This window comes from Saccopteryx leptura, chromosome 2 (genome assembly GCF_036850995.1).
Source record: "Saccopteryx leptura isolate mSacLep1 chromosome 2, mSacLep1_pri_phased_curated, whole genome shotgun sequence".
Taxonomy (NCBI): Eukaryota; Metazoa; Chordata; class Mammalia; order Chiroptera; family Emballonuridae; genus Saccopteryx; species Saccopteryx leptura.
This window is the reverse complement of record NC_089504.1, coordinates 44,919,892-44,946,960: the sequence shown is the minus strand read 5'-3', so window position 1 is coordinate 44,946,960 and position 27,069 is coordinate 44,919,892. Positions and strand designations below refer to the sequence as shown.

The 27,069-nt window shown below is 42.8% G+C and overlaps 1 protein-coding gene across 3 annotated transcripts in view; it reads right to left on the bottom strand.

The window, feature by feature from the left end:
- LOC136394579 (ras and EF-hand domain-containing protein-like) overlaps positions 1 to 26,078 on the bottom strand; it is a 79,311-nt gene extending 53,233 nt beyond the window's left edge. Inside the window, exon 1 of one of the 3 annotated variants that reach the window (XM_066367927.1) lies at positions 25,162 to 26,078. In XM_066367927.1, coding sequence (XP_066224024.1) covers positions 25,162 to 25,595 — 434 coding nt within the window. In that variant the 5' untranslated portion in view covers positions 25,596 to 26,078. The remainder of the gene's footprint in view (positions 1 to 25,161) is intronic. The other 2 variants (XM_066367925.1, XM_066367924.1) reach the window with 2 other exon arrangements.
- Between the last annotated feature and the right edge of the window lie 991 nt (positions 26,079 to 27,069).

The following is a 27,069-nucleotide window of genomic DNA, read 5'->3' as shown; positions in this document are numbered from 1 at the left end:
GGCTGGCAGTGCCCTTGACTCAAGTTTAGGAGCAGAGGCGCTAAGCGGATCTGGTTTGAGCCATGCATAATGTGCCTGTAGAACGTCCCTGCCATCGATGCACCAGGAGACTCCCTACCACATCCAACGCTGCTCCCGGCCGATGGGCATACTGTCCTCCTGGGACGGCGTACTCCATCAGAGCCCGTGCCACCTGACCTTCTTTCCCTGACCCTAGTGGAGAACCACGCTGCTGACAGCTAACACAAGCTGCGACTGTGTCATGACAGCAGCAGCACCATTTTAAAAGAGGGAATATTTATGTCACTTGAAAAAAATTGCCAGGAATTTAGATGATAAGACCTTATTTTGGGCCTGAGATGATAACTTACCATAATATCAACATTACAGAATTCTACCAATTCTCGTCAAGTCTAGAACTATTTGGGATGGTTACAATCACAGGAATGCTTTTTAAAAAATCATCTCGAGTGCTTGGATAATTCTTTCTTTCAGGGATCGACTGCTATAATTTTATAGTTACTACCCTGGCAATATAAAAAGTCCTCTGTCTCTTGCCCTTGACATAGACAGATTTCTCCTCTCCAGATGCTTATCTAGGGCTGGTAAAACTTTTAGGTACACCATTACAGGAACCAGGACATCTGAGCGCATCTCACAGCCATGTGTGATGCCTAACACCACCAGAGTGACAGGCAAAGAAGACCACTCAGAAATCCTTAGCACAAAATCCATACTCATCCTCTTAATCAAAACATCTGGGCTTCAGCCCTGCTACTCTGTTGAAGGCAGCCTGTTCCAATGCTATGGGAGCACACGAAAGACTACAGTAATCCCAGGCCTCAATAATTGAAAGTCTGTGCATACAACCATCACCCAATTGGAAAACAGCACACAGCTACGTATAATAAGATTTATAATCATAACAAAAATATTTCAGGCCCTGCCAGGTGGCTCAGTGGATAGATCGTTGGCCCAGCATATGGACATCCTGGATTTAATTCCTGGTCAAATTCACTGGCTTCATTGATTCGAGCATGACCCCAGGTACTGAGGATAGCTCCATCTTAGCATGAGCCTCAGGCACTAAAATAGCTCAGTACTCAGCAATGGCCTCAGACAGGGTTGCTGGGTGGATCCTTCAGGGTGTGGGGGGCATGCAGGAGTCTGTCTCACTGTCTCACCCCCCCAAAAAATTCTATTTAGTAAGTTTTCACTATACACCAGTATTATGCTAAGCAATTTGTATGCATCATATCGTTGAATACTCACAACAACCCTATAAAGTATTTTTATAAACCTATTCTTCAGATCAGGCAGAGATAAATGCCTATTATGAGCTGATTTTTATCACCCTGAATTCCTATGTTAAAGTCCTAACACAAGTACCTCAGATTGTGATTATACTTGGAGAGGTCAATCGAAAGTGTCCTAAACCAATATGACTATCCTGAAAAGAGGAGGAAATTTAGACACAGAGGAAAGAGCACATGAAGACACAGGAGGATGGCCATCTACAAGCCAAGGAGAGTCGCCTCAGAAGAAACCAACCCAGCCAAGACCTTGATCTCAGACTTCAATTGTGAGAAAAATTAATTTCTGTGGTTCAAGCCACACCCAGTTGGTATTTGTTACCAGAAACACCTAGGCAACCACAGCAGACCATGATGTCCCCAAGGTCACAGAGTGTCTGGGTGGCGGAACTAGGATACAAGCTCAGTCTGGCTCCATTAAAGCAAAGTTGGCCCTGGCACTGAGGATGGCTCCATGGCTTCTGCTTCAGGCACTAGAATGACTCCAGTTGCAAGGGAGCAACACCCCAGATGGGTAGAGCATCGCCTGCTAGTGGGCTTGCTGGGTGGATCCCAGTCGGGTGCATGCGGGAGTCTGTCTCTGCCTCCCCGCGTCTCACTTCAGAAAAAATACAAAAAAAAAAATCTCTACTCCTAAATTGTCCCACATACTTCTTTGCCTTCTGTCCATGTTCTGACCACCAGCAGAATAAACAGCATAACAACTTTCTCATGAATAGGAACCAACCTATCATGGATGACCATTACTATACTGTCACTGAAAGTCCTTGTTTACTGGACAATTGACAGCAATAAAATGTTCAGAAGTAGCTGTTATAGATTTCCGGACTTCCTGCAAATTTCCAAAATAAGAAAGGAGCATAATCACCATAAATTCCCTTGGGTCCTTTGCTGGTCCTGGCATTATACAGAATTTCAGAAATAATTTACAGTAAATTATACAAATAGATTAATAACAGAAACTATCTGCCACTCACACATAACATGGGTAACTGTTGCCCTAGAGATGACCTGAATACTCCTCCATCCTGCTTCTTATTGCACGGCACATGGGGAGCACTGACTTCCCAGGACCCCTGCAGGCAAGCTGGAGGCATGGCACTAGTTCTGGCCAGGGGAAGGGGAGGAGAAATGATGTGCTGCCACTCCCGTGCCTGGCCCTTACAATCCTCTGTAAGACCCTCAGCTCATGTGGAATCTAATTCATACATTCATTTTCTATGTGTCTATCTCTTTCTCTGCCCCTTCCCCCGTCTCTCCCCACCCTTTATCCTTTTCTTTCTCCCTCTCTCCCTTCTCATTCTCTGCCTCCCTCTGTTCTCTCCCTCATCCTCATAGCTGAAGTGAACACTTCCACTACAGAAAGCCACGGGACAGCACGTGCTTGAATCCCCACACTGAGGGGAACAGCTCACGAGGACTGCCTGACCACACTGGGCTGTCTGACACATAAGAAAAACATAAGTCTGCACTTCAGAAAGCCACGAAGTTTGCTAGGGTCACCATGAACTTAGAAAGTTGGCATTATAGTTCCCTACTTCGTTTTTTTATCATGCTCTTCCACATTAAATTACTTCCTTGATAGCTTTATGTGAGCTAAGTAATAAAACTTCTCTGGCCAGGGTAAGTCTTTCCCACCACCACCCTCTCTTGTGCAAGGAACACAAGGCTGTTCTGAAGCACGCCTGTGCTGACGCAGACAGCCCTCCAGCACCTTACACATGCGGTCCGCAGGGACTTCAGTGTTTACATGTACTGTTTACTTAATCCTCTTGACAACCCCATAAAGAAATTATCACTAGCACTCTAGATATTTACCATGGAGGAAACTGAGGCAGACACAGGTGAGTATCATCCCGTGGCAGAGCCAGGAATTCCAACTCAGCCCATCTGGAGGAGGATACAGACATTATTGCTACAAAAACTGTCCACACAGCAAAAGGACTCCTTTAAAGAATAAAGGCACAACTAAGATTAAAATGAGCTAATCTTATACAACTTACCTAAAGCTAATCAGGAAAAACACTACTGCAGACAATGAGACCCACCCCCACCCCTCATCAGCCTGTGAGCTTCATTTCGTCTGTATCTGTGAAACTAGAAAAACATCGGATTATGCTGACAGACTACTACAGAAGGCACGGGGCAATTTTCACACCTGATGGAAAAGAAAAAACAAAACAGAAACGAAGCAATACTTGATCATAGCCAGAGAGGATAGCCGGTCCCTACTGAGAGAGCTGAATGCTGTGCCCGGTACAGGCAGCTGAGCACTTGCAGGTTCCTCAGCTCAGCACACTAGGTGCCAAGACGATGTGTCCCACTCCCGGAGCGCAGTCACCAGCCTCCCCGGGCCGAGGGTTAAACAAGCAGGGACTGCACAGTGCTGCACACACAGCCCTGCTTCCCCAGGCCTGTCCCAGCGCAACCCTCTTGAGTTCCCAAAACAGTGCCCACCACTGACAGGGATCGAAGCACTTTGAAGTCTATGGCCTCATCTAATACACTGGGATTCACTAATACCAAGTAGCCTGTTTACAGGTGTACCTGACAAATACCAGGAAAAGGTTAAAGTGAAGTCACATGTGCTAGTTGTCCCAGACAACAAAACAGGCTCTACTTCTATGCAGAGAGAGCCACTAACACTAAAAAGTCCAATTTATGTGTAAAGAAAAAGGATCAAATAAAAGGCATTCTGAGAAAAATGCACCCTAAATTGCTAATCAATTTTAGATGTTTAAAATACGAGTCTATTCATCTCCCAGGCCCAATAACCATAGGTGAGTGGCTTGGGGGGCAAGGAAGGATCCAGCAATTCTGTAACTCAAAGAAGCTGATGAGGCCAGAGAGCTCAGAGTGGGGAGGGGTCACAGCTGTGGGTGGGGAAGGAGAAGTCAGCAGGAGTCAATGACTGCACCAGGCCTGAAAGCAGTGAAGAAAAGGAGGGGCGGTTATTTTGAGAGGGCAGAAAGCCATTAGGAGGTGTAAAGAAAGAGATGACAGGATCAAGTGCATTTCATAGCTGTTCCCATCTTCACAAAATTTGGGCAACAGCAAAGAATTAAGCAAGGATTTTGAAAAAAGTTTTCAGAGGCAAAGATTAAATCTTAAATTTACTGTCATTTAATCTAGAAATGTGGGACTTTAGGAGTTTCCCTTAGCTTCTACACTTCTTTGTTAGAGAAATGTGAAATTATAGATAATTAAAATCTGATAGTATAGATAGATCAATGGAACAGAATAGAGAGCCCAGAAATAGACCCACATCAATATAGTCAGCTGATCTTTAACACAGGACCAGAGGCAATACAACAAACCAAGATAGTCTTTTTAATAAATGGTGCAGGGAAACGGGATATCTACATGCAAAGGTATGAATATAAACACAGACCTTACAGACCTTATACCTTTTACAAAAATTAATCATAGACCTGAAGTGATAAACTATAAAACTCCTAGAAGGTAATATAAAAACTTAGATGACCTTGAGTATGGCAATGAGTTCTTAGATAAAACACCAAAGCTGTAACCTATGAAAAATATTATTGCTTAGTTGGATTGATTAAAATTAACAACTTCTCTGTGAAAGATAGAGTCAAGAGAATGAGAAGACAAGCCACAGATGGGGAGAAAATATTTCCAAAAACACATCTGAAAAGGACTGTTATCAAATTATACAAACAACTCTTAAAACTCAACAAGAAAACAAACAACCCATATCAAAAATGGGTCAAAGTCCTTAAGTTCACCTAAGAAGAGACAAAGATGGCAAACAAGCACATAAAGAGATGCTGTATCATGTCATCAGAGAAATGCAAATTAAAACAATGAGATATCACTGCACACCTATTACAATCACCCAAATCTGAAACACTGACAACACCAAGCCTGGTAGGGAGGAGGAGCAGCAGGAACTCGCATTCATTGCTGGTGGGAACGCAAAATGGTACAGCCACTTTAGAAAGAAGTTTGGTGATTTCTTAGAAAACTAAACATACTCTTACAATTCCATTTAGCGACTGCTCTCCTGGGCATTTACCTGCAGGAGATGAAAACTTATGTCTGCACAAAAACCTGCACATGGATGTTTACAGCAGCTTTATTCATAATCGCCAAAACGTGGAAGCAACCAATAATGTCCTTCAGTAGGTGAATGGATAAATTACACATCCAGACAAGGAAATATTATTCAGCACTAAAAAGAAATGAGCTATCAAGCCATGAAAAGACATGGAAGAATCTTAAATGCATATTACTAATAGAAAGAAGCTAGTCTGAAAAGGTGACATACAGTATGTATAATTCCTATATGACATTCTGAAAAAGGCAAAATTTGGAGAGAGGAAAAATATCAGTACATAGTTGGTAGGCTGAAGGGTAGGGATGAATAGGCAGAGCACGGACGATTTTTAGGGCAATGAAAATACTCTGTAAGATACTATAATGGTGAGTATATGTCATTATGTATTGTACAAGCCCATGGAATGTCATGGTACCAAGAATGAACCCTAATGAAAAATAAGGAGTATGGGTGATTACGATGTATAAATATCAGTCCATCAATTGTAACAAATGCATCACTCTGGTGAGGGCTGCTGACAGTGAGGAAGGCTGTGCATGTACAGGGACAGGGGCCATGTGGGAAATTTCTGTACCTTCCTTTTCATTTGCTGTGAACCTAAAACTGATCTAAAAAAAGAGCCTTTTAAAAATCTGATAGCTTATTTCTATGGATGAGTATATTCCTACTAAGGTGATACCAGCTGATCTTGCTCAATGCCTAGAACAAACCACACTGAATGATGTAAGTGGAAAGGCGTAGCTTTTCCCCCATAGAAGTCAAATCTACTGACTTCAAAATGTACTTTTATTACATAGTACACATACTTCCAGAATAAAATCCAACTAACCGGAAAAGAAATTCCAACAGTTGAATCTAACTAGACTGCAAGACCCAGGCACCTTCAGTTCTCTTTCTGAAGTTCAAGTCCTTCCCACTAACCACCTTGAACCAGCTGCATGTAATGATTTCAGTCTGTCCTCACAATAGGTCTCACTCCTCATTAACTCAGTCACAGAATGGGTACCTGGCTCTCCTTTCCAGAGAAAACACACAATGGTCTCATGAACTTGGTCCCACCGTCCTGCAGACTAGGAAAGACAAGCCAGACCAGGGTCCTGGGCTTTGCTGGCTGTTTGGAGCTGTTCCCTCAAAGGAGTGGGGTGGGGTAATGCAGACCTAACCCTCCTACACCCGGGAAACACCGTGTTTGCATCCTGTCCCGAGTTCCCTATCAAATTTTCTTCATGTATGGATATCACATTAGCAATGCTGTCCATGTGTACATGTGAGAAGATGAACCCCTTTACTTAAGAGTACTTTCAATGCACATTCACTCTCCCAATATTTCTCTTCTACCAATTTACTTTGAATCAAGCTAAACTTGGGCATGATCTAGGAAGGTTAATGCAAGCAGGTGTATCACAATTACTTTTCACTGAAAACTTCCTTCTATTTGGCAAGAAAAATCAGGCTTAGGGAGAAAATACGAAGTGCTATATCAGTTTCTATGCAAAATTTCCTTTTAGCTGACATCTGTCACCTTCCCAGGTTTGCTGGGAGCAATCACAGCTTATGCTTATGGTGCTGGATCATGTCTGCTTTATCATTCATACAGAATTTTCTTTTTTAATCAAAAGGTGACATTAACAGTAACTTACTAAACAGTGTACGAATGCTGAATTAAAGTTATTAACAGTCACATGAAAACAAGCCAGGGCAAGTTGGTGGATGTGCACTTTGCACCTCCAGCTTTTACCTGGTCACGTGTAGACACCCAGCAGTAAAAAGGCTTCTCATGAATGTGTGCCCAAATCAGGAGACAATCAGTGACAAACCCATCTCCCCTTTCCTGACCCAGTGTAACTAAGCCTTGTCTTTCAGGGGCAGAAACAGAAGAGTCACTGATAAAATCAAATTAAGCTGAGACAAGAGAAGCAGGAGACAGGTAAGTCTTCCAGGTGTTGGATCATGCAGGAGAGAGCGGATGGAGGCAGCTGCTTGCTGGCCACCTGAGAACCACCTGCAAGATCAGCAATGCTGCTCGGTGGCTGTGTGACCCAACCAATAGGGAACTAGGAAATTCTAGATCCGTGTACATGAAATAGATATGGAAAGCAGAAGTTGGCAGTCTTGCCACAGAGCAACAGAGAGTACCTGAAGTGCTCTTCCTACTATGATTTTACCATTTGTAGCATCGTTTAAAGTGTATAATGTTATTTTATCAGATGGTAATTCTTCTGTTTTTTTGCAATACAGTAAGCCCTTTTAGACCTCAAAAACAAAGGTACCTGCTTAATAAAAAGTTATGGACCAAATAATTTCGTTTCCTCAAGAAGCAGGATGATAAAAATCTAACTTGCTTGAAATGTTTAACTGTCTCAGCCTAGATGATACATGACAACTAAATGTCATGTGGGGTCCTGGACAGGGTCCTGGGACAGAAAAAGACATTAGGGAAAAACTGAGAAAATCTGAACAAGTATGGACTTTAGTTAATGGTAATGTATCAATATCAGTCCATTGATTGTAACAAGTGCACTATACCAATGCAAGAGGTTAACAATGGGGGAGAGTGGGTAGTTATGCGGCATTCTCCTCACTACCTTCACAATTTTTCTGTAAATCTAAAAACATTCTAAAGTAAGTTTCCTAAAAAAAATGTTTGTCAACATTTATCATTCACCACAGAGGACCAGGGCAGTGGTTGGCAAACTGCGGCTCGCGAGCCACATGCGGCTCTTTGGCCCCTTGACTGTGGCTCATCCACAAAATGCCACATGTGGGCTACCTCGATAAGGAATGTACCTACCTATTTAGTTTAAGTTTAAAAAATTTGGCTCTCAAAAGAAATTTCAGTTGTTGTACTGTTGATATAGCTCTGCTGACTAATGAGTTTGCCGACCACTGGACTAAGGGAATATCATTAGCCCCAGGAAAACCAGAAAACACAAATTTCCAGAGGAAGCCTCAGCATCTATGTCTTTTAAGAAAATGACATTCAAAGCCTACAATTTCACGCATGCAGTGACAGAAGGTTCATTTACACTCCACCTGACAGAAGGCTTTTTTCCTTAGATCAAATGATTATTCTTCTAATTTGATACTGTACATTTTTTTTATTCCAACTATTCTTGTATAAGTGCAAATAGTGAGTGATAGCTGTTTATGTTGACTCCATTATCAAAGAAAGAACTTCACAGAGGTCATTGAGGCTAGTGTTGTATCAGTCTGATCAGATGCTTCAAAAAGAAAATCAGTAGCATCAATTTCAACAATGGTTTGATTTTTCCCCCCTCCACTGCATGGAATCAAAGTGAAGCTGTGGGTAATTAATTGTGTTGAAGGTAAAACATCCAACCTTACTACAAATGTCATTGTCAATTTAGCAAAATAAGGGTAAAACATTGCAGTATAAAAATTTTTACTAAATTAAAAAATCTGTGAAGTAGAATTGCACCTAGAATTGGTGATAAATGCTTATAATGGCATCCAAACAGGCTCCGATAGTCTACCCATTGAAACAGAAGCTGTAACTGTCAGAATTTCAAATATATTTATACACAGTCGCAGTACCTAAACATTTTTATGGCGGTTACTTTCCCTCTTTACAGTCTATCTTCATTCGGGTTATTAAAAAGTTGAACCTTTGAAAAACTACTTAGCTAATCATTCTGGTTTTTGTAAACTAGTCCTATAAGTTTTCATTATCTTTTGTTCAAAATCTATTGAAAAGCTTTCATCAAATTAGTCAAAATGGGAGCTAGAAAAACTAATTTCCTCCCGCTTTCGAAGCTGTTAGTTGTTTAGAGTCAACTAAAAACTAAGCCTGATTACAGGAGGGCAAATGGACTAACCAGATTAAATGATGAGAGCTCCAGTGTTGTGCAAATGTATTCCCAAATTCTGTGACTATGATTTGGAATATTCCAACTTACATGCAGGTTTTCTTCAATAAATATCAGTACCATTTCTGACCCATGACTGGGAGTCCACATATACAAAAGGCCAACTGCATACATGGTTCTGTGCCATTCTACATAGGGGATATATATTACATATTTCTATACATGGTAGTATTTGTTTAGTAACTGTGGGAAATAAAGACATACTAAAGAAAGAACTTTAAAAATCTACTTTTAATTTTAAGAATTATTGATTTTTATCTATCAATCAGACACAAAGATAAATCAATAATGCTTTTCCAACATTTTATGCAAAGAGATGAGCCAAAAATATCCAACAAAAGCAAAGTCAGTTGTACAGATTTCCTTGTAAATTTTCTTGAATACATTTCCCCTTTAAAATAAAATGTTCTGCCCTGGCCGGTTGGCTCAGCGGTAGAGCGTCGGCCTAGCATGCGGAGGACCCGGGTTCGATTCCCGGCCAGGGCACACAGGAGAAGCGCCCATTTGCTTCTCTACCCTCCGCCGTGCTTTCCTCTCTGTCTCTCTCTTCCCCTCCCGCAGCCAAGGCTCCATTAGAGCAAAGATGGCCCGGGCGCTGGGGATGGCTCTGTGGCCTCTGCCTCAGGCGCTAGAGTGGCTCTGGTCGCAACATGGCGACGCCCAGGATGGGCAGAGCGTCGCCACATGGTGGGCGTGCCGGGTGGATCCTGGTCGGGCACATGCGAAAGTCTGTCTGACTGTCTCTCCCTGTTTCCAGCTTCAGAAAAATGAAAAAAAAAAAGACTAAAATAAAATGTTCTGACATCTTGAATTCCACCTTTTACAGTTGAGCCCCTTTGAGAGGCCCCGAGTCCCTGTCAACGACAACCGGGGCGCCTTTTCCACAGGCAGCAGCTTCCCCAGATCCACGCCAGAGCTCGTCTCCCGGCCACCTCCTGCTGCCCAGCAACCTGAGGGGATTTAATTATCTTTCCATTTGATTTTCTGAAGAACCAAAGGTGATTTTCTGGAATGTGATTAAAAAAAAAAAGGTAGCCAAAAAATTCTATTAAAATCTGGCTTTTTCACATTATACCAAGATCAGTTATACTGAAAACCAGCTGACTTTGAGCTCCCAGAGCCCTGGCCCATTAAAAGAGCAAATAACTGTCAGAATTGCAAACACTATCTACTAAAGGAATCTGTCCTCAATGCCAAAGGAGAGCCAAGAAAAACCTAGGCTTTTCTTAATTGAGTCATCATCTTATTAACTCACTGGTGCATCATGTAAGGGAAAAGCAATGTCATTTACACTGAACTCAGTATCTGTTTTCATCCCAAACCTTTCCTCTTCCTTGGTCCCCCATTGCATCAGCTGCCCTCCTCTCTCATTTGCATGGATAACATTCCCTCTGGGCGGTACAACTGGCCCAAAAGCTACTAAACAAAATGGAAATATATGTTGAATACTTGCATTAAATCCAAGTACTAAAGAAGAGGCTATAATAGAGTTATTACAATAATTCACTTGAATGGATAAGAGAACCCACAAAGCAGTATTATCTGTTTTCCTTCCTGTACAGCTTTTGTAGCATTTCTCTGACTCAACAAAGAGCATTAAAAATAAGTTCAATGACCAACTGGGGGCCCAAGACACAGGTGCAAGCCTATATCTTGCCAGACTGCCATGGGTTCATCTCAGCATAAGCCCATAAGCCTTTGCCACTCTAGGCTCGATGCCTACTTCTTACATGTAAGTAATAGAAATCCCTGTTTGGTGCTTATCCTTCTTAACTGCATGATGTTTAAGAAGACAATTGAGAACTAAAATGTCTACTTGGGGGAACTTCCACTATGAACAAAATGGTTAATGAAGTTAAAATATGAATATAAAAGAAAAGGAATAAAACTGAAAAAAAATAATAATTTCAAGATGGTGAAGTGGCACTCCAGCCATCTAAACTCAGGTGTCTTGGCACCATGAAGAATTCAAAGGAAGGCTGAGATTGAGAAAGAATGAAGAACAGCCTCTGAGACACCCCTGCTTGCCACAGGAATAACATGCACTCAACCCGGGGATTCAGAACATTTTTTTTTTTTTGTATTTTTCCGAAGTTGAAAATGGGGAGGCAGTCAGACAGACACCCGCATGCGCCTGACTGGGATCCACCGGGCTTCCCCACCAGGGGGCAATGCTCTACCCATCTGGGGCGTCACTCTGCCACAATCAGAGCCATTCTAGCACCTGAGGCAGAGGCCACAGAGCCATCCTCAGCGCCCGGGCCATCTTTGCTCCAATGGAGCCTTGCTGCAGGAGGGGAAGAGAGAGACAGAGAGGAAGGAGAGGGGGAGGGGTGGAGAAGCAGATGGGCGCTTCTCCTGTCTGCCCTGGCCGGGAATCGAACCTGGGACTCCTGCACGCCAGGCCGACCCTCCACCATTGAGCCAACTGGCCAGGGCCTCAGAACATAATTTTGATATCTCTGATCATTTACTTTCTGAATCTTCGGCAAACAAAGGTACCTAGAAGGAAAGAACTGCCAACAGCAAAGTGTAACCCGACAACCTACCAGAATGCAAGAGCAGAAAATACGGACAGGAACCCAGAATCACACTGGATCCTCACCTCCTCCAGTCCTAGGACTATCACTACACCCCTGCCCAGGATGAGACCTGGCTTCATAATGACGACCCTGAGTTAGCAAGGAAAGCTTAAATGATTTTACAAACAGTTATTAAAAGTAATGCATTCTATGTATCCATACGCTTACGAAAAGACACGTGACAGGATGCTCGGTGCAGCACTATATGCTATAGCCACAAGGAAAAAATTACCTAAATGGTCATTAATGGCAAAATGGATAAACTGTGGTACTTCACACTCTACAACAGTGGTCCCCAACCTTTTTTGGGCCACGGACCGGTTTAATGTCAGAAAATATTTTCACTGACTGGCCTTTAGTGTGGGACAGATAAAGGTATCGTGACCGAGACAAGCGTCAAGAGTGAGTCTTAGATGGATGTAACAGAGGGAATCTGGTTATTTTTTAAAAAATAAAACATTGTTCAGACTTAAATATAAATAAAATGGAAATAATGTAAGTTATTTATTCTTTCTCTGCAGACCGGTACCAAATGGCCCATGGACCGGTACCGGTCTATGGCCCGGGGGTTGGGGGCCACTGCTCTACAGCAATGGGAATGAAAGATCTACAACTACCATAATTTATTTACCCACTTCTGGAAGGGCTCTCAAGTCAATGCTGCTTGTATGAAGCCCTCGAGTAGCAAACCCTGAGAAAAAGAGTTAAAAGCAGTATCTGCTGTGCTCCTGGGAAGTGAATTATGCCTCTTCCTGGGAATATAAGCTTGGAAATAGCAGCTTTTGTATGGCTGAGTTTTAGGATCTGAATTGGGGCTTTCCTTTGCCTCTCAAATTGTATCTCTGTTAGCAACAACCAACTGAGGGACAAAAACTAGTAGTTGGGGAAAGCAGAATAAGAACTTGTTTCTACTAAAAAAAAATTCTTACTGTTTCCCATTAAAACTTCAGCCTTTGGATTTCTTAGCTTAATGCCTTTCCCATAGCATTTAGGAAGGGAGGGAGAGATGGGAGAAGAGGGGAGGGGAGGTGAGGGGAGGTGAGGGGAGGTGAGGGGAGGGGAGAGAGGATGGAAGGAGAAAGAGAGAAAGGAAGAAAGGAAGTGAACAAGCTAGCACTCAGTTTACCCGGAGAGTGCAGCTATGAAAAGGCCTGGTTGGCTTGCCAGATGGTTAAGGCTGCTGAAATCTAGGACATCTGTTCTGTGAGGTGCTCAGCTTGGAGTTACAGTTATGCTGATAAAGAATGAGACTGAAGGGTGAGAATGGGAGGGTAGAAGCAAGGGTGAGTAACAGCCTCTTCTCCCGGGGAGCAGTTCAGAGCCATAAACACATGTAGGGCTAACCTTCTCTTGGCAGACAGAAAAATGTTAATAACTTTATAGTTGCCCAGAAAGTTACTATGTTCTGATGCAGTGATTAGGCATTTCGAAGGAGTACAGGAGGGATATAACATATGTATGTGGATTTTTCCAGATTCACATAAATATTTGAAAGTTTTCCGGCTCATATTTTATACGCTGAAGGCATTAAAAAATGCTCTCTGATCTTTTCAGAACTAATCCCCATAACACAGGGAATCTCAAAAACTGAGACTGAAAACTGAATCAAAAAAGTTCCTTAATGGCGGCAATGGTTCATTTCATGTGTCAACTTGGCTACGGAACAGCACTCCAACACTTGGTCATACGTGTCTGGAGGCTGCTGTGACGGTATTTTTGTACCCGAGATGAACACTAAACTCAGTACATTTGAGTAAAGCAGATTTTCCTCATCCAATTAGTTGAAGACCTTTAAATGAAGACTGACCTCCGCAAAGGAGGAGAGAATCCGCCAGCTGGCCCGAGTTACTGCATGGTTCTCCCTGGGGTCTCCAGCCCACTCGCCTACCCTGCATTTTGGACTTGGCCAGAATCTACAATCCTGTGAGCCAGTTCCTGAAACTAATTCAGTCTATGTCTTCAGCTAGATAGATAGGTAGATAGACACAGAGATATATGTAGACGCCTACATCTCTTATTGGCTCTGTTTCTCTGGAGAACCCTAACTCATACAGTGGCTTAAATCACTGCACTTCCACTGGGACTAACTGCACATAAACAATGTTCCAGCTTCTTGGTGAATATACGCAAGCATTCCTACATTAGTTGAATAAGACTATTCAATTTATTTAGTTGAATAAGTTGAATTCAATAAGAACTGAATTCTCTTTCTTTTACTGAATAAGAACTATAATTTTAAATACCATTCAACAGAGTAGGTCAGTTTTTAAGGCCCAAATGCTCAGCCATACAGTAATATTTTAATTCTCACCAGGATTCCTTAGGATTGTAACAACCTGATAGATCTCTGTACTTCTGTGGACCAACAGATTTTCTATTAGCCTGAAGACAGCTTACTCGTGGTAATCTATTAGCAAAGAAGTGATGCATTATTCTTTAGACCAGTATAAAACCTCCAAATCCGTACACACAGAATCAATCCAACACTCACTTCTGGCTCTGTGCCTTGCCTTAGCCTCTCATGAATGTGTACTGAAGACTAGGACTGCTCTGCCACAGCGCATGTTCCCATTTCCTCAGTTACCTCACTCCCTAGTCAACAGGTGCATTCCCATGATGTTAATGTTTGACATCTCCAGTAACAGCCACCAAATGCAAGTCCGTTAGCACAGCCGAAGGCAGCAGGCTGCAGGTGAACACGGTGGGACACAACGCCCACTCACCCTCGGCTCTCTCCCTTGCCACCGATGTGGTCCCGGTGCTTAGCCTTGATTCTCTCAGATGTTTGTGCATTTTGTCCTTTCCCCATAACTCAGCAGCCACAATCCATATACCCCCTTCCATCAAGCTACTGTTACCTTAAAAAAAAAAACCCTGCAAAATCCTATATTTTTGTGTTAAAATCTTAAAATATCTACAGGTACTTCCATGTTTATTAAGACATATTTTTCTTTTTTTTTTTTTTACTGTGCTAGTATCTTATTAGGATTGTGTAATGCCAGTGACCAAGGCCAGGTAGGTTCACATTTGATTCGGGCAGACAGTAGAGGAACTGTGCAGCCAGAAAGTAAGTGGTGGGCCATTCTCGTTCAATAAATTCTCCCACCAGAGGACAAGCAAACAGCAGGGAAAACCGCTTTTCACAGCAGCAGGCAAACAAACAGCAAAACAGCCCCTCACAGTGGCAGGCAGGCAATCCACAGTCTGCCATCCAAATCCGCCCAAAGTGGAACTGTAACTCTGTTCCATTGAAACAAGAATTATGAGGTGACTGTGTCACAGGAGGGGATGAAACAGTGCAGCTCCCATGCCTATGTCTACAGGGGACAAGTCAGCAAATGCTGCCAGAACCTTCCACGAGCCCTTCTCCACCTCTGGACCAGGTGACATGGGCTGATGGCAGGTGGTACTTTCAGAACTGCATTCAGATTTCAGAATGTGTAACTCATTCACAATTTTTGGCTGACATTTAAAAAAGCATTCCTGGTCAAAGATATTATTAAAATGAGATGGTCACTTCAGGATGCTCCATAATTTTATAATTATCAATGATTACAACGGGATATCATGGCTGAACATTCCCATAAAATGTCCTAATACTAAATCAAATTAATAGAAATTGAAGAGAATGGTTGCCCTGGGTTTGTGTGGTGGAAGGAAGATATTAAATATGTCATTATTTCCAGTGTTAGTTCTTAAAAATGATAGGTATGAGTGCATTTAAGGGACAAACTTGACAGGACCTGTATTTGGGTCTGCTCCCGAAAAGCAAGACAGAGCTTCTGTAGTGACTCAAATTTCTTATCTCTAAAATCTTCATTGTCCCTTACATACGTATTTCTCATGGTAAGAAACATACAACATGAAATCTATCTCCTTAACAAAAATTAAGTGTGCAGTAGAGTATTATTGACTACATGTATAATATTGTAAAGAAGGTCTCTAGGATTTTCTCATCTGGAGTGACTGCAAAACTCTACCCACCATGAACTGCAACTCCCCATTCTCCCCTTCCTCCATTCCTTCCACCAAAATTCCACATTCTGCATTTTAGAGTTTGACTACTCTAGGTACCTCTATGTTAAGTGGAATCATGCAGTAACTGTCCTCTGACTGGCTAATTTTATTCAGTAAAATTCTTCCAGGTCCATTCATGTCATGCATATTGTAGGAATTCCTACTTTTCTTAAAGCTAAACCATTGTTTTTCTTAAAAGCTGAAATATTTTCTTTATCCACTCATCTGTCAAATAAACAGATTGTTTCCACCTCTTGGCTATTGTGAATAAAGCTGCAGTGATCATGGGAGTGCAGATCACACTGTGAGATCCTGATTCACACTCCTTTTGGATAAATACCCAGAAGTGGAACTGCCGGGTCATATACTGGTTCTGTTTTTAATTGTTTCAGGTCGTCTCCATACTATTTATATTTTCCATAGTGGCTGCACCATGTTACATTCCCACCAGGAGCTGCACAGAATCCCCTTTTCTCCACCTCCTCAGTAGCACTTCTTTGCTTTCTGGGGTTGTTTTATAACAGCCATCCTAACAGGTATCAGTTAGTATTTCATTGTAGTTTCTTTTCATCATATATATATATTTCTTTGCTTGAAGGACAAATTCCAACAACAAAAAAAATACCACTGTGGTACAGAAAATATAAGCTCTCATAACTAAATTCTCTTATTTTTCGTCAGAAATCATTCCATTCCAATTGATTTTTTACATGTCTTAAAAACTGTTCCAGCTCAAGATGAAGAGAAACACAGACATCAGGGCAAAGGTGTTCTGAAAACCCCAGTGCATTCAGAGCTCAGCTCTCTTCCTCAAGGACTCACCAGGGACTGTAACCTGGACAGAAATATTGTACGGGGACCTTGGTTGAGCCGGTACAAAGTAACCCTGAAAACACATAACATTCAAGAGCAGAAAAGAAAGTAGAAACAGACTATGTTCGGGTCAAAGCACTATCTCACATGGACAGGCAAGAAGGACCACAGTTCATGTTCTGAGTTAGGTACTGTGGGTTTTCATTCTAGCATCAACACGGATCTTCAGGCAAGATCACACCTGACACGTGTGAATTTACCCATCACAGGGAGGAAACAGGTTGAAAACTGGACACAATAACTTTTTCACCTCAGAGCTTTGAGCACAGAATACACAAAACTGGAAATTTCCACTTAATATCTGTACTTCCACTGTCCTTATCAGTTGGCATCACTGGCAACACCAGGCCTACATGCGGCATGACAGCACTGCCCACCCCCCACCAGGTGAAGCAGAGGCTCCTCCTACCCAGACTCCGCTCCATGGAATCCATGTTCCTCACCTGGTCCCCAGGGATCCCAGTGTGAGCCGCACTCCATCATCACAGTCACCCACAGGGGAGAGAAAGGAAGACAGAGATCCTCTGACAGGAGCCTAGAGTCTCTCACTGGAACTGTGCCACCGCCAGAGTGGAGACGAAGAGATAACATCTCTATTGAAGACAGGAGGAAACCCTGAATTTAAACGGCCTCCTTGATTTCTGACCAGAGGTGACAGCTGGATCCAGACCATCTGCCCCAAGGTCCTTCCCACTCTTTGCCCTCACTGATGCTGTCGCCTGTGGATAGAGAGCAAGTGGGCAAGAAATTTTGATTTTTGACAGGATACTATTTGAAAGCCAGCACCCAGTGCAGAGCGGGTATGTCTGAATACAAAAAAAAAAAAAAAAAATGTGGGAGAGAGGACAAAAAGGTAAGAAAAAGTTTCTTCTGTGGGAAAATGACAAGACTGGGAAGAATTTAAGATTAATTTTTCACCACAGCGCTATGCTCCCAATTTAAATGACAGACAAGGTCGATTCACAATGAAAAATAGAGAAACTGATGTTTTCAACCCTATGTAGTTCTGGAGGATTCCAAGTCTTTGTAGAAGAGTATTTCTCACACTTGATAAACGTGCTGATCTTAGCCAACAAAACATGTCTTATGCATTCCAGAACTGACATAAAGATTGTTTATATCGTATTGCCCAACTATGAACAAACATAAACCAGACATAAACTCCTTATACTTATAGCTCTAAAACATTTACAAAATCACTGAAATCAGAGTTAGTAACATTCATCTGATCTGACAGGGGGATGCACTTCAACTGAAACTAAATCACCACGGCCGAAGTCAAGATGGTACTGGCGGCGGCTTGCACGTGGCTCTCGGCAGCACACACACAGGAACAAAACCCCATCCTCCCGTCACTTTCTATTGAGACCACAGATGACCCGACACTGTGCCTTCGGTCACTTCCAATCTGCACGAACACATCACTGACACAGTGAGCCCACTGTCTGCCTCCCTCATCCACCATGACAGTGAACGGAGTGCTGTGGGACGCTGTACAACCTAAATCACAGAGCAGCTGGTGAAACTGTGTAGCCAAATAGGTAAGGGAGGAGTCATTCAGGCAATTCCAAATGGGCTGAAATTAATTGTTGCACCTTTCATTAAATAAAAACAGAAATCTTGAGTCTTTTAAGACCCCCAAGCGTACGTGTAAAATCCCAAAGGGTCTGAAGCCCCCTATTTGAGACACACTCTTCATAGGACATGTCCATAGCTCCAGGTGCATGCCAGCAGGTGTTCTTCCATTCCCTGTCTGCATCCCAGGTTTTCAGCTATTAGGAACTTATAGAACTAAGAAGGTGAGACAATAAGCTCCTTGAAGGTTGGGGTCAGGTCTACGAAGTCTGACTCGTGCCTAGGACTCTGTCAGGCACATCAATACTGAGGGAATCTGAGCAAAAATTAAAGAAACGAGTTAGAGTTGCTACATTAGCATATCTTGTTTTTATAAAACATACAGGCTAAGGGATTAAGGGTTAAAATTCCCTTTTCTCTTTCTATAATTGACAAAGGCAAATATAATTTGGAAGATCTCAAATGTTTACAAATTAAAGCAATGAAATTGTTTTCAGGGGGAAATCATTTCAAGGAATTCATGTGCCATACATACATTCCACCTTTACAGCTCCCTCTGGAATGAGTGTTTACTTTGCATTTTACAACCTGATATGAGACTAATACAGTCATGCAGAAACAGCCTGAACAACCATAGTTATTTCCCATGTCTTCCTTCCAACTACATACTGCAGTCAAGGGTTCTCAGCCCTGCAAGATACAAGAAGCCAGAATGTATAATATAATACAATATAATACATATACCATCTTAGGAGGAAAATAAGAAACGGACATTTGATCACTATGGAATTCTAACCTCTCCCATCATCACCTTTCTGCTGTCAATTCCCATGCCTTGTTCAAGGCAGAGTAACACGTTTTAGCTATTTACACTTTACAAATGAAATAGACTATGCAACCAGGAAGAAATAAAAAAACAGGAAAAGAATTCCACATACTCAAGGTGACAACACAACATGACCATGAACTTGAACAGTGATTTGGGAGAGGAATCCATCAACATTACAGGTTAGAAGACAAGCTAGACCAGAGTCCATGTTCTTGGCATTTCATTTTCCAATGACACCTCATGTTAAACCTTTTCTATAGATCAGATCAGAATAAATAACTTCTTACCAAAACCCAAGAAAAAAGCTCTAAACAATCAGCAAGATCTGAGAGTAAGAGCTGGCCACTGCATCTATGAACAGAACTCCCAGTCCTCTAAGACTGGGGAGGCCAGGATACCTATTGGGGCCAGAAGGCCAAAAATAATTTTTTTTATTTAGAAAATTAAATTTAACAGGCTGTCATTGACTAATAAGAGTCCATAGGTTTCAGGTAAACATTTCCATAGCATTTGAACAGTTATGTTGTATACCCATCACCCAAAGTCAAATCGCTTTCCATCACTATTTATTTGTCCCTCTTTACACCCTTCCCCCAGCCCTACCGGAAACCACTGAACTTTTATCTAGGTATGTCCATGAGTCTCAGTTTATCTCCCACCTGTGTGTGAAATCATATAGATCTTAGCTTCTTCTGACTTAAGAAATTATTACCTTGAGATGAAATTGAAATATCAGAACCAGAAGGGATCAGCAGCAAATTAAAAACTGTCTTGTGGACAGACTACTGCAAGGCTCCAAAGGTTCAAGGCAGAGCTGTGGACTCCTGAGCAGAGTTTTCCGCTTCGGCAGCATGGTAACGATCACATCATCGTGACAGAGGACATATTAAAGAGAAAAAACAACTAAGAGTGAAAAGACCAGCAATAGTGAGAAAACAAAGAAAGATAGATAGACAGACAGACAGACATAGATACACACACACATACATACATACATACCCCAGTTCTGAATCCAGAAAAGGCATAGAATCTCAAAAAGCCTGTGACTAGTACACTGATGGATCCCAAAGCCATTACCAAAAGTACACGTCATACGAAGTCAAACCACCCTTAGGCCTCTTCCAGCATTGGGTTCCAACCCACCATCATGCCTCAAGGCAGGAACAAACCTTTAGCTCCTTGGATAAACACAATATTACTCACCATATGAGTAAAAAGTATATATATTTACCTTCAAACACTACGAACACGTTATGAAGCACCCAGATGCCCACATTTTCAAAATACTCAAAGCTGAGGTCAAACAGAGAAGAGCTAATTTGTCTCACCCATGTCAAGCTGGTCATAAACTCATTGAGTAGTAAGAGGGGAAACTGAGGCTCAATCAGTGTCTCTCCATCTGTCTGCAGATCACTCTTTCGCCTGCTCTCACCTTGTCTCTGACTCTGTCTCCAGCCCTCTCTCCATGTTTATCTCTTTCTTTGCCCCCATCTCTTCTCCCCCTTTCCCATCTTTCCAACACCGTATCATGTGAGTGAGTGAGTGAGCTGCGGAAGCAACAGCACTATTGCCAAAGACTGTCAGACTGAGAGCCATAAGGTGAAACCCAGGACGGGAACATGTGTAACAAACCCTAAGCAGTACTCAAAGTCTGCCTCTCCCTATGCATAGCACTCATTCTTAGAAACGTCCTTGTTAAGTGGGATTGCTGTTCAACAGCTGATCTTTTCCTCTCAATTTTGGTAATCTTCGTTATACAACCAGGCTGAAGTAAACTGGTTTGGCAATCTATGTACAGTTCACACTTGGGTAATCTTGGTTCTTCTCAATTAAATTTCTTGTTTCTAAATTATTAAATGAAAGACTCCCCACTTCAATATTGTATGTGTAGAACGATCACAAACTACTCTATGTGACACAGCTAACCACACAGGACCAGTTTTGGTGTCTGACCAAATTCCACCCTAGCCCTGTCTGGCAGGTCCCCAACCACACTAATTCCTGTTACACTCCAGGCACCCGCCCTGGGTCCGTCCCTGGCCTGGCTATTGTGGCAGAACCTGTGCCCATTCACAAAATCGCGGTGGTCCTGGGGCCAGCTGGATCCTCATGTTTCTGTTTCTGAGAATGTGGGGTTCTCAGCTAATTTATCAAACTTAACTCACAAATGACACTCAAAATTGCTACAAAGGGGGTTTAGAAAACTCTGAAAAGCTTCAGTGCTGATCAGAAATGAGTCCTGCCAACCCTCACCTCCCCCATCAAATGCTCAGTGAGTGCACACATACACACACATGCACACACACAATTTCCTTCTCTTCTTGCCAATCTCTGAACATCACCACTAGTTCACTACGAGAACGTGAGAAAATCAAAAAAGGAAATAAAAAAAGACACCCAGCATGAACTAACTGCTTTCTTAGTATTTATATATGGACCAAGGAAATGAAGACAGAGTCTTATTCAACTCATCCAGCAAATATAATTTATATTTATTTAGCTCATTTATTGAGTACCTACTGGCTACAAATCTCCCTTTCACCAAGATAATGAATGCCCTGGAACCAGAGCCCAGCTAGGCTAAGTTATTACAAGTCTGCTCTCTGTCTCTCCCCAGATATTTTCTCTCTACAGTTATTGATCGACTTACAACCTATGCAACTTACGATCATTCGACTTTACGATCACAATCGCTAGCCACGACTGCTCCACGTCTGGCAGCGCAAGCGTTGCCCAGCTGGGCGTACAACAGTGCGGACAGCTTCTGGCAGCACCACCATCTCCACGTGCACCACTTCAACTGTTATCCCAGACTCAGTACAGCAATTTGTGTTTTGTGTCTTGGATATTTTTCATCAAACCCCTCCCAAGATGTCTACCAAGAGGAAATTGTCTTTGTCTATGCCTCAGCCTGCCAAGAAGGAAAGAAAAAACAAAATGCTGTAAAGATGATACAAATGCCATAAAATGAACAAAGAAAATTATGATATACAACAATAATGAAAGAAAATTATGATATACAACAATAATGAAAGAAAATTATGATAAAATATGACAAAGATTTTTATAACATCATTTCACAGTACTGTACATATAGCCTACTGAACTTATAACCGAATTGTGTTATGACCAGTCTGTCGGAACCAATCATGGTTGAAAGTAGAGCACTAGCTGTACTTGAAGGACTTTTCTTGGCCTGGTATGATCTTCCTTGTGGAATACTCTTACACAACCACATCACCTTGCCCACTGTGATGTCACCTACCGGCTGACCCACTTCCAGATTACTAGGAAGTGGGAACAATCCGTCCTGACTCTGGACTCCATGTCCACACGCCCAGCTCAGGCTAACAGGTCATGCGACGCTTTGAGGGCAAACCCCGCCCAACCATTAAGAGAAGGAGGCCATCAGATTTCTAAGAGGAAAAGAACTTAAGAATAAGTTGACACACACGCAGAGACCATTGTCATCCTTTCACAATGCAATATTACCTTCTAATATTACAGTAACTGATGACTGAGGGGTTCAACCCAAAATTGCTTAACATTTTGATCTAAGTGCTTGAATGAACTCTGAAATGGAATCAATACCACGTTTTGCCTCTACAGGATCAAACATTCTTATCTCTGATATCTGGTCTCCTCACATTGTACATGAATATCCACCCCCATTGGTACTGGACAGGGTGCCACCAGGGGTAAGATGGAGAGCCAGGAGGGAAACAAAGCCACCAGATGAAATAGTACATCTTTCTGGAGAGACAACTTCCCCTTAGAAGGAAATATAACACATTTCGAATTAAAACAACCTCCACTACAGTATGAAGTAAAATGAACAAGTATATGATTTTTTTAAGATAAAAACTCAACACTTCAAAGAAGGTCCTGCTTGCAGCAGTCTGTTGGGCTATGTCCACAATATATGGAGTTTCCTGAAAATAACTCTCTTGCCTTTACATGGTCTTTGAGGAAATTTTTTAAAAATGTTTCACCCACACTATGAACTTTCTGAGGGCATGAACTACATCTCTTCCTTCTCTTTGTCTCCAGGGAACTAGGACAGTACCTAAGATAGTGTCTGGCACAGAACAGATAGTCATTAATGTTTGCAGAACTAATTTGGCTGAAATAATGGCAATGGTATTATCAATAACCAAAGATTTTTATCACATTTGGAAGGGAAGGAGAAACATGAGTAAATATGAGGAAGTGGAATAGAAGCAATCCAATTTACCAAGATAGTATGGCTGCCATGGTAACCACCAGATGAAGCAGCTCTGTTTAGTTCTTTTCTACTTGAACAAGTACAGGAAGGCAAATATTGTACTTGTTACTCTCCCATCAGAAGGGGGTGGGGCTTAGGACACAAGTCTACCAGGTGACACCAGTAGCCATTAAATTTAATAACCTTTGAAGAGTTTGAAAAGGTATCATGAAAATAATATCACCAACAAGAATAAGTTTGAGTCTGTGCACTAACACTATGAAGGTCATTCTAACCATTTAAAGGTTAAGTGTCAAATATCTGCTGCTGAGACAGAACAATTATGAAATCAGATCCATATGTGTGTGTATGTTATATACATAAAAATAATATGTGAACTCACCTTTCCTTATTCCTAAAATTGTTACCTTTTTAATTGGCTACACTGGACCCTAATCAAGTAACAGAAACATTATTCAAAAAGCAGTTTATAGCAAAGTTTAAATTTTTTTACTTCCCTTGTGGAGCTGGTCCATTTTAATTCATTTGTAAATACTAGAAAAGATGGGTATCACACCTACTTTCTCTACACTATCCCGCTTACACTGCAGTGAGTCACTCTCCTTGACAATGTTCTCTGCACTCTCCAAACTGGAGAGAGAAACTGGGAGGAGGCAGAAGTGAGGACTCCTTGCCCTGCAGGTTACTATGTGAATGGGTGAGCCACACCACTGCCACCTCCCAGGGCTCTTTCTTACTCTGAGTCTTCTGTCTCAGGTATCTAACTGCCAAGCAAAATTATGTCTTTCAGATTTTTAAATAATGACAGCCAGTGTACCATAACATTTCAATTAAAATCTAAGCAGAAAGCTAAGAAACATTTTACAGCAGTCACATGTTTATAGAGCCTGAGGAAGAAATGAGAGCAGCTGCCTGAAACACATACTATAACACCAGGTATAGACAGGTGCACCTTCACCTCAAACAGAAAACCTGAGTGGCTTTTCCTCCCTGCCCTGGACCAGCAGGCATCCTCTTTCCCGCTAAGAATTTAGTAACTTTGTTATTTCTGCTGGAGTCACAGGAGTAGAATATTTACTGTATGATTTCATTATTTTATTCTGTTGTATATAAAGTTTTTCAATTCACATCTGGGACCAAATCCCTGCACTTTTATTAACTGTCCAAGTACCTTAAGGTTTTTAGGTATAAATTTCAGGGTCTATGTTTCTGCATCAATAAAAGAAAAAAAAGGTTTACTCTAAATATTACTATGAAATTTAAACAAAAGAACTCCTTAAAATGCTTAGCACATAGTAGGCATCAAAGAATATATTGTGTCCAGCAACATAAATGCCCAACAATGTCTATTTTTCTACTTAGTAGTAGGAAAATATATGCAAAACTGTTATAGAGAAAATACCAAATTGGCAAAAGGCCCGGGATCACCACTGCTCCAGGGAAGTCCTCCAGCAGGTGATAGTCATAAACAGGTCCTGTCAGTGAGCCAGCGCTCCTAAACCCATGCCCTGAAGAATCTCAGGACGCCCAGGATTTCACTATGGTCCCTGTAATTAACAAATCGCCTTTTGCAGGGCTCAGAAACGGACAAGTGACTCTTTCTCTCCTAAACCCTGATTCTGAATGCATTCCATTTCCTGAATTCTTAAGCGACCTTGGTCTTGGAAAAGTTAGTGAGCCAGTGAATGGAGAAGAGCAACTCGCAGAGAAGAGCAGGGTTCAGTGGGTCTGCACAGGAAACGCCATTTTCACCTCCCGCCTTCAAACCCAGACACGCACCTGGGGATGAACTTGGCCTCGTCCCCGAGTCGCGCTTGGAAGTCCTGCCGACCCCTGCCGGGGCTCGCCTGGCCCCAGGGGACTGCCAGCGCCGCCGCTGCCGCGTCCTCGTGGCCGTCATCCTCCTCGCTCTCCCCAGGGTCGGACGTGGCCCGGGACACTGAGAGCGCGGGCCCGTGCTGCTCGCAGCCCCTACGCCGCCCCCCGCGACGGGCCCCGCGGCAGCCGCGCGCGAACTCCTGGAAGGTGATGACGCCGTCGCGGTCGGAGTCCAGACGCTGGAACACGGCCTCGGCGTCCGCCGGCCGCACGCGGTGCTTCGCGCACAACGCGCTGAACTCCTCGCGCTCCAGGCGCCCCGAGCGGTGCGCGTCGTAGGCGGCGAAGACAGAGCGCAGCCGGGCCAACTCCTCCTGGTCCACGTCCGCGTCCATGTCGCCCGACCGGGGGTGGCCGAGAAAGTTCCGGGACGCGACGGGGTGCACCGAGCGCCCTGACTGTGGCGACAGCGGAAAGTCCAGGGCCGCGTGCTGCCTTCGGGAGTCGTGGCAACTTGGACTTGTCCGGCTGGTTCGGCCACTTGCGGGACCGTTAGGGAGGCGCGAAGCAACCAGGCGGGTCGAGGACGGGGCACTCCAATGCTGGTCCCGCGCATGGACCCCTGATGGCTCCTACCGGCTCCGGGAGCGGTGCGACTGCGCCTCTGGCTGCGCGCAGAGCGCGGGAGCGGCCGCCTGAGACTGAGCCCCGCGCGTCAGCACTCGCCACTTTCCCAGCGGGCTGGCTCCGCCCAGCCGGTGAGGAGGGGCGCGCTGCTCCGGTTCCCCTGCCTCTGAGAGTCCGCTGTGCTTCCCTGCTGGGTTCTGGTACAACACTCAGCTTGGGGCTCTAGGAGTTGGTACCTGGCCAGAACTGGGGGTACACAGTAGCGTTGCCAGGCCCTTCGAGGTAAATTTTTCCTCGGGTAAAACCAAGAATTTAGCGCCCCACAATTACGTTGCTGGCAGGAGTGTGGGAAACTGGACAAAAGGGAAAGGGAAGGGAAGGGTAGGTTTCCAAATTGATTAACGTTAGGTGTGTTTTACTTTCTTCTAATTGCAGAAATTTGGTAAACGTCTGTACATACAAGTTTTCTTACAAACCAAGGTGTATGATTGACCAGAAGATCCCCTTCTCCAAGTTCACTGGTTCTCCTAAACTCATGTTCATCCAGCATTCAGTCAGTGGTAGTCAACCTGGTCCCTACCGCCCACTAGTGGGAGTTCCAGCTTTCATAGTGGGCAGTAGCAGAGCAACCAAAGTATAAATAAAAAGAATGATTTAATTATAGTAAGTTGTTTTATAAGGATTTATTCTGCTAAACTTAGCGGAAATTCAACATAAAGTACTTGGTAAGTAATTGTTATTATATGCTTTAACTTGCTGTAACTCTGCTTTATAAATTTTATAAAATAAAGTTATTTCCCTACTTTATAAATCACCATACTGTGGAACTAGTGGGTGGTTAGAAAATTTTACTACTAACAGAGATACAAAAGTGGGTGGTAGGTATAAAAATGTTGACTACCCCTGATACGTAATACAAATCACAAATCTTCCAGATTCACACATCTAAATAATTTTTCTCAGTCCTTGTCTCCTCAACCTGAGAGAAAGTTAATAACCCAAATCCTTGGTAAGTAGCAATGTTTACGAGACTGGGGTAGCTATTTTAAAAAACACAACTCTTACAGAAATGATATATCCAAATGTATGTTTCCCTTTGTTCTTACACAATTCTTTCAACAATGCTATTGTTTCTTTAATACTGACTGCTTTATGGGTACAGGTTTTCTGTCATTCATTTTGATCTTTTAAACAAATCTTGTCCTTCCATTTACAAGAACCCTTCACGATGTCATATGACTT